General features: G+C 38.6%; 1 protein-coding gene across 6 annotated transcripts in view; it reads left to right on the top strand.

The window, feature by feature from the left end:
- WASF1 (WASP family member 1) overlaps positions 1-12,589 on the top strand; it is a 173,419-nt gene that overhangs the window by 150,538 nt on the left and 10,292 nt on the right. For all 6 annotated transcript variants that reach the window (XM_084624109.1, XM_084624113.1, XM_084624110.1 and 3 more), the window contains 3 exons: positions 9,725-9,878; positions 11,437-11,554; positions 12,364-12,536. In XM_084624109.1, coding sequence (XP_084480235.1) covers positions 9,725-9,878; positions 11,437-11,554; positions 12,364-12,536 — 445 coding nt within the window. The remainder of the gene's footprint in view (positions 1-9,724; positions 9,879-11,436; positions 11,555-12,363; positions 12,537-12,589) is intronic.

The following is a 12,589-nucleotide window of genomic DNA, read 5'->3' as shown; positions in this document are numbered from 1 at the left end:
TATCCAACATATCAGTCGCCTAGATACCCGACATATACACAGCAACACCAGAGGCCTTACAGACAACACCAGCAATGACAGCGACAGAGATCACAATGACGACGCCCTCTACCACCACTACTTCCTCTAATAAGCAAATTTGAAGGCTTGGTGGAGGGTCTGGAAGACCTCTCCCACATTCCAGCACATATACCATCCACCCAGCTATTTGGAGACCGTTTGCTCCCATTCTACCTCAAGTGGGCAGCTATCACTAAGGACAAATCGGCCCTACAAGTCACCCGAATGGGCTATACCATTCCTTTCCTGTCTATACCACCCACCCATCCTGTCTCTCTTCATGGAGTCCTCTCACAAATATTTACTGCCCAAAAGGTAGATCATCTCCTCCAATTAGGGGCAGTGGAGACTGTTCCTGCTCAAGATAGGGGGAAGGGATTTTACTCCCACTAGACTGAAGCTAATCCTAATGAAGCATGCCCTAGCTCCTGAGGGGTCTACTTCCCCCCCATACACCCGTATATTGGCATCTATGTTACAGACAGCCTTGGTTACTGTTGCTGCTTCATCTGCAGCCCTGGACAATAAGACCTCAAAAAAGAGGAAGCATTCTTCTCCCAGGAGGGAAATGAAGAGGAGGGAAAAATCACCGCATATGACCCACTCTCGGGAGACCTCTCATCTTTCTAAGGGTACAGCGGAGTTTTGGACTAAGTCTGGTATTGAGGTATCGGTTCTGAGGAAGAAGACCCACTCAGATGTGCCTACCTCAAGAGCAAATACCACAGCACCACCATCTACTTCCTCTAGACATAGCGAGACCCACAGAACTATCATTCACACCCTGGTACCGGTATCTTGCAATATCTCTGAAAGAGGGCAGGACACTACAACCATCTTGGTACTGCAACAACCTCAATCTCATCACCCAGTATCGACTTGAGCTTCAGGTGATGGATATCCAAGCCCTCCACCTCCTTCCAGGTTCCTTTCTTCAGAGGATCTTCTTATCTCTGAACCTGAATCACAAATGAAAGGAGGATCTACCACCATCGCCTCCATGGTACCACTACAAAAGCAGCATGTTGGGACTGGTTTATACCTCCAGCTTTTAGTACAGATTAGAACATCAGAGAGCTCCTCCTGCCTTAATTCGGAGGAAGACACCTCTGACTCAGAGATCTCAGTACATGGATCCATCCCAGTACTGTACTATCCTACCATCCCTATGAGCCCCTTGCATGAATACAAGCCTGGGGAACCATCCACATATCATAGGCTCGGAGACTAGGATTATCATTGGGTCCCTCCCCAGTGGGGTCACTGGGCCACTACAGTGACCAACTTCATTGGATGTCTAGGAGAAAGCACCAGTACCATACCACCCATGAGCTTCTACAGAATGTCCTCACACCTCTGCAATACTCCAGGCTTGAAAGATGTACAAAAGGAAGAGGAGACTCAGGCAGAGAAGATCTCACCTCCATCTGGAAAGTCTTCATCTCTAGATGAGGTGGTAATGCCACCATCGGCCTCTTACAAAGAGGATTTCAAAACATTCCAGGAACTCCTGAAAAGGCTAGTGGACTCCCTTCAAATTCCACTAGAGGAGGTACAAGAGCCCAAACATTCCCTGGTGGACATCCTGACATCCCTAGGTAAACACTGTCCTATCTATATCTCCCGTATAGGCCCTGTGGCAAACATCTGCCACAATTCCACTGATCTGTAAGTGGGCAGATAAAAAAAAATATTGCATCCCACCCAAAGGAATGGAGTACATCTTCTCCCACCTTAAACCCAATTCCTTTATGATGGAGGCTACCAATGAGAGAAACAATCAAACATGATTTAGGGCCTCTCCATCGGATAAGGAATCTAAACAGCTGGACTTGATGGGAAAGAAGAACTTTTCATCAGCCACTCTCCAATTTCATATTGCCAAATGCTAGGCCTTGATGGCAAAATATGATTTCAATACATACTTCAAGTTTACACATTTTATTGAGCATTTGCCACAAGACCAGAAAGATCAATTCCAGTCTATCATCACTGCAGGACAGTTGATAGGAAAACCGCTCTACAAGCTGCCTTAGATGCCACTCATACACCTTCCAGGTCTGTGGCCAGGTTGATGGTCATGAGAAGAGCATCCTTGATCCAATCCTTAGGACTTCCAAGAGAAGTTCAAAACATGGCTGTAGACCTTAAGCTCTTTCCCAGGCATACAGACATACTCCACATACTCAAGGACTCCAAGACAGTGTTGCGATCACTGGGGATTTATGTGCCTGCAATGAGAAGCCAGTTTAGTTGATCTCAAACTGCTCAGAAATGGAGCACTACCATGAGCACACTTTCCCTAAGCCTCAGGAGCCTTCAGGAGAAAGGCTAGACCTCAGAAACAAGGTACTCCCACCCTTACTTCTACCCAGTCAACACCTCTCTCTTAAGAGACACTTCTGATGCCTTCATTGGTGTCATCAAGTATTCCACTCCACTGGATCACCAGTTGTGTGACTAACCCTCCTTTGGAGACCCACTCTCTTACTACCTACCTGCCTGGGAGTACCTTACTTCAGAAAAGTGGATATTGGAAGTCATGAAAGAGGGCCATTCTATCCACTTCCATTCTATTCCTCCAATTGACCCCTGCTCTCTGTCCCTCTTCTGGGATCCATCTCAAGAAAAACACTTAAAACAAGAGGTCCACTGTCTCTTTCTGGGAGCTATAGAACCAGTCTCATTTATTGTCTCTGGGGGTCACAAAATGGGAGTAGGTGAATTGTGAATGATGATTTAGTGAGTTTCAAAACAAAGAATACAAGGTAGTTGGGGCCTGACCTCCATATACAGTATGCTAAACTTCATAATTACAATCAGTGCTTAATTTGTAATGAAATACATGCCAGGGTCAAGCAGTTAGACGCTGAAGCTCAAGCAATTTTTTTACTTTCATAATTGACACAGCAAGCCCAGAGGTGCCAGGGCCATGAACTCAGCCCTGGCAAGTCCTGGCACAAATTAAGCACTGATTACAATATGATCAGAGCATAATTAATGCAGACAGAATTTTCGGCACCAAACCTAAGTAAAGAACAATACATTAGAGCTAGAATTGCAGAATGCAATCATTTCTCCATCAAAGATTGCATCTGTGGATCCCCACTCATTCTGAGCACACATTCCTATGTGCTGCAAATCCTACAACTACTTAAAGCAGTAAAACATGTCCTTCACACAGAGCCAGACACTGGGGGTGAGGGCCATGTCTGCAACCATCCTCAGTGCATTTCATCCAGTTGTCCTGCCCATTTGATGCAATTTATTAATGGTTTAGTAGCTAATCTATTTTAAATTAACCCCCACCACCACCACCACCATTTGATAAAGATAGTTAATTTAGTGAGAGATCTGTGCTTCTTTACAGTTGGTTTTCTATCTGTAAAAAGGGGGATCTGGACAAAATTTCAGGTTTTGAGTAGTGCATTTTCTTGTCAAAATATTTGTGATGACCCAACCAGCACATTTGCTGCCTGAAATGCCTGGGTGAGAAAGGTATTCCCTAAAGTTCTATTCAGTGTTTCACAGGACATAGTTCTACACCTACATCCCAAATTTAAGGTGATTTCTTAACTCTGTCTCAATCAGTACATTAACCTCCCAGGTCTTCTCAAAGCCTCTTCAATTTATGGAGCTTAATTTCCACATGTGAGTTAATGTCCAAAGAGCATATGAGCTATTATTTTCATTAAAACAAAGCCTTTTAGAAAATTTGAGGTTGCTCATTGTCTTTGGGGACAAGTCTAGGGGAAAGTAATTTCTGTTTAACAACTATCAGGACTACTATGATCAGACAGGAAATCTGGTGGCAGAGGGGTCACTCTACTAAATGCAAGGTGGCTTCTAAGCATGCTTAAAGAATATCACCTTTTCTGAAATCTGTAAAACACCTACACTGAGCTCAGATCGCAACGATTACTCTCTCATGTGAGCTGAGTCAGATGCTTATTTCTAGAGAGAAAAATTTTAATAAAGAAAAGGTGGTTACTTACTGATAACTAGTTTTTTCTAAATATCCACCTTCTTTCCCTGCTTCTCCCAAGTCTGTGGACAGGATTTTAAATAGAGGAAGGGAACTGAGGGCATTTGGGTTCATGGACTGTTTATATAAAATTCTCACAAAACATTCAGCTCCACAAGGGATCATGCTTGTGATGCTCCAGAATTCATGGTTTTAAATGGTGCTGGGAGTGCAATGCTGAGATAAGCGTTCACAGAACTGTAGATCTGCACAGACATATTTGCCAGTTCCTAGTGAATATTATTGCCTCTTTTCTGGAATGTTTTTGGTGTAGAATCTTTTCATTAGTTGTACATTGGAAAGACTGTAAAAATTCTAGTGCCTAACAGATTTCTTTTAAAGTGAGCTATAAAATACAAGATTTAATATTTCTTTGAAAGGTAAATTATTTCTATCAGAATAGCTAATTTCTGTCAGCACGCTGATATGCTACATAGCTCATCCTTTGCTGTAAATTGCAGGTCATACTTTAATGATACTAAGGGGAGTGAAATCTAAGAAGCAGCTTACCAGGTGGTAAATTATTATTACCAATTTATAGTACTGATGGGTTTTTATTTCATTTGTAAGGCAGCTTCAAACAAAACCCAATTACTATATGTTGCAGTACCGCTATTTAAATACTTGCTTTTTCTATTTTTTTCCTTAAGTTGAAAAGATAAATGGACAAGGATCTCTTTCAGAACCTCACATACAATATGTTGGTAATGCCTGTCAAAAAGATGAGCTATTTTAAATTACTTGGAAACTCTGTATTGGCAAGGAGTAAGAATAGCAGATGTAGTGGGTCTTTTCACAGAATCATAGGAATAGAGTTGGAAAGGACAAGCTTGCACTTACTGTGTTAATACAGATCCTCAAATGAGCACGTACATTTAATGTAAAATGAGAGAGATTTAAATGTTGAATAAACAGCATATATAGGGTCTCATTGTTTGTGTACTACAACTAAGATATGCACTGGGATTTCCGCATATACAGTGAGTTTGTGCTTCCTGAGAAATTTATCCACCAAACATTTTGGATATTGGATTATTTGTACCTGCAGCATACCGAGGCTTGTTATGACTTTCAGAGGCTAATTATTTCACAGTATGATATTTCTACATATTCTTTGCTTTGTGACCTTCCATTTCCTTTAATGATGTCATCATAATGTGGTCAAATGTTTTGAACCAAACGGCTGCTTTTTCATGACCGGATCAAAGAATGTTAAAGAAGGAAATGCTAGTAGCAGTTTTGAATTCCACAATCTATAAATAGCCCTCAGAGATCAAATAACTTCTTAAGTTTGGAGGAAAGATAATCTGTTGAGCTTTGTGAACTAAATGCCCTGGGGAGTGATCTTCCCCTTTTGTGAGGCGTGTATAGTTGCTGTGCTAAGTGGGGAGGGGAGGTCGATATCTAGAAGAGGGAGACTGATGATTTGGACATTTTAGGCCTGGAAAGGTGGAAGACAAGGTCATTCCTTCTAAAGACTTAACCAGGCAATTGATGATAGAAAAGAGAGGATATAGAACAGTGCATGTCTCAATAATTTGGCAATGTTTTAGGAGATGTGTTACATATTTTTGTGAAGGTCAGATATCAAAAGCAAAGAAACATTTTGTATGTGTTTTATTTGACCAAAAATGTTCCAAATTAATCCCTTCACTACTGTCTGAGGGTACAGCTGTTCGAACAGATTTGTACTGATTTTTTTATTAGAATGTGTTTCAAACTAAAATCCTGTATGGCATTTAAGACTTTAAGGGAGTGCCGTGCAGTACTGAACATGGACAGTTGTACATATCTTGCACAGAACTTTGAAAGCAGAACAGTTAATTTTATGAAATAAGTCAAGACCTGATTTTAGATCAAGTTAGCCCCAGCCTCTGTTTAAGTGCAGTTTTTAGCAAGCAAAATTACTTGCAATTCATGGCAGGTAAAAATAAATATATATTTGCACATGGTTGAATGCAAAATTGTGCTTGCAAAAATGGGAGTCCACTCTAAAACTCAAGTCTCCATTGTTCATGGAATTCAAGATTACTGTTAATGCCATTGTCAATTGCTTTACTCCCATCTAGCTGGGATTTTCTGTTAGTAATAGTATTATTCATGAAGTCTTGAAAAGCTTCTGAGCACCTACCTAGACAAGGTTTTCACAGGGATAAAATATCCCCTAACTAAATAGATCCTAAAACAGGAGTGGAGGGGGGAGAAGCCCGCCAATAACACCATAAATAAAACCTCAAAAGGCAAACCGAAAAGTGAACAAAAACCATCTTTAGCCTCACAAAGAATGTCATTGATGTGATTTGGTAAGTGAGGAGAGCATTCCAAAGTTGCAGGCCCTTTGTGGAGAAAGTCCTGTCTTCTGCCCTCTTGTGATTATACAGTGGAACTACCAGCTGTTCCAGTAACACTGTTTTCAACTGCTGCGATGGGAAGGAAGTGAGGCAGCAGATAGTAGGGCTGTTGATTAATCGCAGTTAACTCAAGCGATTAATTTTTTAAAAAATCACAATTAATCACAGTTTAAATTGCACTGTTAAATACCAATTGAAATTTATTAAATATTTTTGGATGTTTTTCTACATTTTCATATATATTTTATTCTGTGCTATAAGTGAAATCAAAGTGTATATTATTTTTGCTTACAAATATTTGCACTGTAAAAATGATAAAAGAAATAGTATTTTTCAATTCACCTCATACAAGTACTGTAATGCAATCTCTTTGTCGTGAAAATGCAACTTACAAATGTAATTTTTTTTTGTTACATGACTCCACGCCAAAAAAAAAAAAATCCCATGTAAAACTTAAGAGCCTACAAGTCCACTCAGTCCTTCTTCTTGTTCAGCTAATCGCTAAGACAAACAAGTTTGTTTACATTTAAGGGAGACACTGTTGCCCGCTTCTTATTTACACTGTCACCTGAAAGTGAGAATAGGCATTTGCATGGCACTTTTGTAGCTGGCATTGCAAGGTATTTACGTGCCAGATATGGTAAACATTCATATGCCCCTTCATGCTTCGGCCACCATTCCAGAGGACATGCTTCCATGCTGATGATACTCATTAAAAAAATGAGCGTTAATTAAATTTCTGACTGAACTCCTTGGGGCAGAATTGTATGTCCCCTGCTCTGTTTCACCCACATTCTGCCATATATTTCCTCTTATAGCAGTCTCGGGTGATGACCCAGCACATGTTGTTCATTTTAAGAACACTTTCACTGCAGATTTGACAAAATGCAAAGAAGGTACCAATGTGAGATTTCTAAAGATAGCTACAGCACTCGACCCAAGGTTTAAGAATCTGAAGTGCCTTCCAAAATCTGAGAGGGATGAGGTGTAGAGCTTGCTTTCAGAAGTCTTAAAAGAGCAACACTTCAATCTGGAAACTACAGAACGCAAACCACCAAAAAAAAAAAAAATCAACTTTCTGCTGGCGGCATCTGATTCAGACAATGAAAATGAACATGCGTCGGTCCACACTGCTTTGGATTGTTGTGGAGCAGAACCCATCATCAGCATGGACGCATGTCTTCTGGAATGGTGTTTGAAGCATGAAGGGACATATGAATCTTTAGTGCGTCTGGCATATAAACATCTCGCAACGCCGGTTACAACAGTGCCACGAGAATGCCTGTTCTCACTTTTGGGTGACATAGTAAACAAGAAGTGAGCAGCATTAGCTCCTGCAAATGTAAACAAACTTGTTTGTCTGAGTGATTGGCTGAACAAGAAGTAGGACTGCATGGATTTGCAGGCTCAAAAAATTTACATTGTTTTATTTTTGAATGCAGGTTTTTTGTAGGTAATTCTACATTTGTAAGTTCAACTTTCTTGATAAAGTGATTGCACTACAGTACTTATATTAGGTGAATTGAAAAATATTATTTTTATTGTTTTTTTACAGTGCAAATACTTGTAATCAAAAATAAATATAAAGTGAGCACTGTACCTGTTGTATTCTGTGTTGTAATTGAAATCAATATATTTGAAAATGTAGAAAACATCCAAAAATATTTAAATAAATGATATTCTATTATTGTTTAATAGTGTGATTAATTTTTTTAATCGCTTGACAGCCCTAGCTAATACGCTACAAAAATCAGACTGAAGAAAACCCTTAAAATTTAATCATATGCACTCTTTTAAATCATTATTTTAAAAGACTGTAGTGACATTTCTGAATGTTTGAGTAGGGTACTGGAACAATTTTTGTAGAAAGGGTACTGAGAGCCATTGAACCAAACTGTTCCAGCACCTGGGTGCGTGAGACTGAGGGACCTCCAGAAAAAAACTAATTTCTAGGGGGGAGGAGAGGAGAAACACAAATCTGTTTCTTTAAATATTGACAGGATTGAAAGTTCTGTTCAAAATCAGCTCTTTATTACTTAGATTAAATTTGCCTTTCTGCAGTATAGAATGATTTTGAAGAGAAAAAACACCACAGCTTGCTGGTATAGGTTGTACTCCTTTTATTTGTCAAATCTGAAAAACTGACATTAGTTAGGAGGGGAAAAAAGGTCAAGTAGGTAACTGGACTCCATGGGAATAAGGGAAGGAGAAAGATGTGATGTTGAACTATTTCATGACTCTGCAGTGCAAATGTCATCTGTTGCCATCATTTTTTTCAATTAACCTTGCGAGGCTCCTAATAAGAATTCTTGTAGCACAACCTGCCTGATGTTCTTTAAACCATAAAGGTTGTATAATAATCTAAAGTGTCACATTGACCTTAATTTTGATTATTGTCTAAGGATTTATTAAACATATTTGCTAGTTATGAATCAGTGATTATTGTCTAAGGATTTATTAAACATATTTGCTAGTTATGAATCAGTGTTTAAGCTTATCACTGTTACACTGGGCTCTTTCCCATTCTCTTTATTTGAATCTTGCATACTGATCATTACAGGATTTTTAAAAGTTTGTTAGTAGTTACATGCAATTAAGTTAAATTGAAAAGTCACACCCTGATTCAGAAATCTGTTTAGAAAGACATTTTACTGGTTTCATGGAATGGAATAGAAGAGAGCGAACTACTTACCAATAAGTCCCATTGACTTCAATGGAACATGCTTAAGTGCTTTGCTAAATTGGGGCCTCAGTGGTACTTCAGTGGCAGCACCGCATATGCTAGGAGTGCAAATTTGTCCCTATTCACGTTAAGGAGAGCTAAAGGCAAGAGCCCCCACATCAAGATGAGCCAGCTTTTAGTACCGTAGGATCATGAAATGGAATGGGTTAACTTTAGCAGGTAGCTCTGAAATCTAGAACCACATTTTTGTGGCTGCGGTGGTCCAGCTGGGATAAAGTCATTGTCTGGGAAAACCGAATTCTGTTACCAACCGGAGTCCAGTGAGCAAAAGTTTCCTGTGATAAGTCACTGATAATGCAACAGAACATACAATACATGTTTTCATGTTGTCTGACTATATCACTAAAAGCTATATGACCTTATATACCGCTGTAAAACTGGGGTGCTACTATGACAAATAAACCATTATTAATAGTAATGCTTACCACTTATAAAATGCTTTACAAGTTCACAGTGATTTTTCAGCATTAATATAATGAATCAGATTAATGCAACCAAATCAAGTGTTGTTGGCCACTCTTTTTTTATTTTGATGTTCCCTTTCAGTGTCACTGCAGGATATTACAATGAGAAAAGCTTTCCGGAGTTCCACAATTCAAGATCAGCAGCTGTTTGACCGCAAGACTCTGCCTATTCCTTTGCAGGAGACTTATGATACTTGTGAACAACCTCCCCCACTCAACATACTCACCCCTTACAGGTAAGTGTGAAAAATCAGAAAAAAATCCTTTTTTCCCCCCAGTAACGTATAGCAATATTCTTGACATCCTTACTCATGTTGAGTAGTACCTTAGTCTTGGAGTAGTCCATTCACAACAGTGAAACTACTTGAGGAGTAAGGATGGCATAATCTGGCCATCAACATTAAAACTACTGTGAATTTTATGCCCAGCTAACATTGGTAAGAAAAGCAATTCTAAAGTTCCATATTTGTTAAACACTGTGTTTCTACTGAAAAAGAGAAGGAAAGTTAAAGCTAAATTCCTTTTAAGATGCATTCTGTTTCTGCCAAGGAGTACTATATAGTGTATACAATCCTGTGACTTGAATCTTATATGGTGTGACCAACTTCACAATAGCATCTATGAGAAAAGGGGAAAAATAATTCCAAAAGAATTGCGCATTGTTGCCATGTTCAGTGGTTTCTGGCAGAGCACAGTCAAAACCCCATTTCATTTTAAGACTTGATACAGCAAAATTAATTGAAAAGAAATTTATTCTCTTCCTGTGACATTGACATTCAAGGCAAATTTGATGCCAAAGAGCACATAATAAAATGGAAAAGGCATTGATTTTTAGTCCATTACAGGTTTCTATTTATTGGATAATAATAATATAACATGACAGTAAGAATCTAACTTTAGAAAACAGGTGATTACACTGTTGTGGTTAGTACAAAAAATGAGCTGAGGGTTTGTTGCTTTCCTAAAATTATGTTGAATGCCTATTTACATGAAAAACTGGTCCCGCAACTTGTACTTACTGTGTTGGGAGATAGATTAGAGTCACATTTTAAAACAATTTAGGGTGAGTGGATTCATTTATTCAGGATACTTGTTATCCCACAACTAGCATTAAAACTTGTTTCTCAAATAAGGATCTGACGACAAGGAATAATGGGGGAGGAAGGTTTTAGAGGCACCAATATGAGAGTATTAGTACTTGAAATAACTAACTGAAATAATAAAAGCTGAGCATACAGAGGAAGAGAGAGATCAAAAAATATTGCTCCCACAGTGTTATCCTCAGAGGCAAGGTGTCTGGATTTTCCAGCATAAAGGTTTAATACAAAAAGCAGGAGAATTAGTCTATCATAGATTTCTAGCCTCAGTAGAGCTGTTTGCAGATCTTATAAGCCAAAAGGGACCCCTAAAATGCTCTAGCAAACTACAACAGAAGGAAAAAGTGGCTTCACTGAGGTAGACTTTACCCTGTAAAATACACATAATCTTTCCTTCTTTCAGCTGTTTTTTGTGAGTCTCCAAATGAACCTGGCTGTCCATGTTAGAGAGGCTTATTTATTTATCTTTAACATGTGTACTGATCTTTAGTATAATTTTAAATCTAATTATTATGCTTCAGGTAAACTTTTGTTGTAATAACTTTTTTGATAATGTACTCGAGGCAGAAACCCTGAATATTGTGTTTTAAAATGATGGCTACAGCTACCTGAATAAGCTGTCTTTACATTGCCTCAGCATTTAGTCCCATGCGCTACCAAATAAACAGTATGTTCTATCTTGATAATTTTACCTCAGAGATGATGGAAAAGAAGGTTTGAAGTTTTACACCAATCCTTCATATTTCTTTGATCTATGGAAAGAAAAGATGTTGCAGGACACCGAGGACAAGAGAAAGGAAAAGAGAAAGCAGAAGGTATTATGTTCCAAGCTAAATAGCTGTGGGTTATGTTTGCTTGCACATATGATACTTCAGTGGTTCTGCAATTTAAAAAGTTCAGTTCTTTATATAGACAAATAGCCTGTTTCAATATGCTTGAAAATATTCTCAATGTCATTCAATTCAATCAATTTTTCCTTGCAATAAGACACCATTAAAAGAGCCCAGGGTTTTAATGCTGTCTCACCATAGTTAACAGCAGGTTTACCAAATGTTATGATTTCCTCACAACAGTAAAAAATCTCTAACTGACATACAACAAGAATCCAAGGATGTCTCTGGAGTCTTCTTTTAAAATATGAATTCCCAACCGTTTTATAGAGAAAGTTGTTTGGAACCTTTTTGAGAAATGTTTACTATAAATTAGCGTTAATATGCTAGAAAGGGAACATTTTAATTGTAAAGAAAGAATAAAAAACTGAAGGGAAGCACTGCTACATGCTTGTTTTTAGCCGTTTATATCCTACATATTTCATAGCATAAGTATGGTATCTTGTAGAATGCAAATGTGAGAGAGACATTCAGAATCTCATTTAAGACATATTGCAAGCCAGTTTTTTAGATTTTGAATGAACTTAATACCATCAGTTGGTTATTCTTTAGCTAAGTAAGTATCATATAAACTGAAGTGTCTCCCTCTGTTAGGCCTTCATTTCCTGTTCTGGTTTGAATAATTTTTTTTTTCTTGCGCTAGAATCAAGATCTCTCTCTCTCTGTTTTGTAACTGATTTTAAAAGCATTCCTCTTTTAAAAGACTGTCAGTTTTGTTTGCATAACTCTTACAGCAGAAGAATCTAGATCGCCCTCATGAACCGGAAAAAGTGCCCAGGGCGCCTCATGACAGACGGCGAGAGTGGCAGAAGTTAGCCCAAGGTCCAGAGCTTGCTGAGGATGATGCTAATCTCTTACATAAGCACATTGAAGTTGTTAATGGCCCAGCCTCACATTTTGACTCAAGGTTTCTTTTGTTTCTTTCCTTCCTTTATTTTGAGACATTCACCTTATCCTTGG

Source organism: Lepidochelys olivacea, assembly GCF_965140295.1.
Source record: "Lepidochelys olivacea isolate rLepOli2 genome assembly, chromosome: 3".
Classification (NCBI taxonomy): Eukaryota; Metazoa; Chordata; order Testudines; family Cheloniidae; genus Lepidochelys; species Lepidochelys olivacea.
The sequence above is the reverse complement of the archived record's forward strand: the minus strand, read 5'-3'. Positions and strand labels throughout refer to the sequence as shown.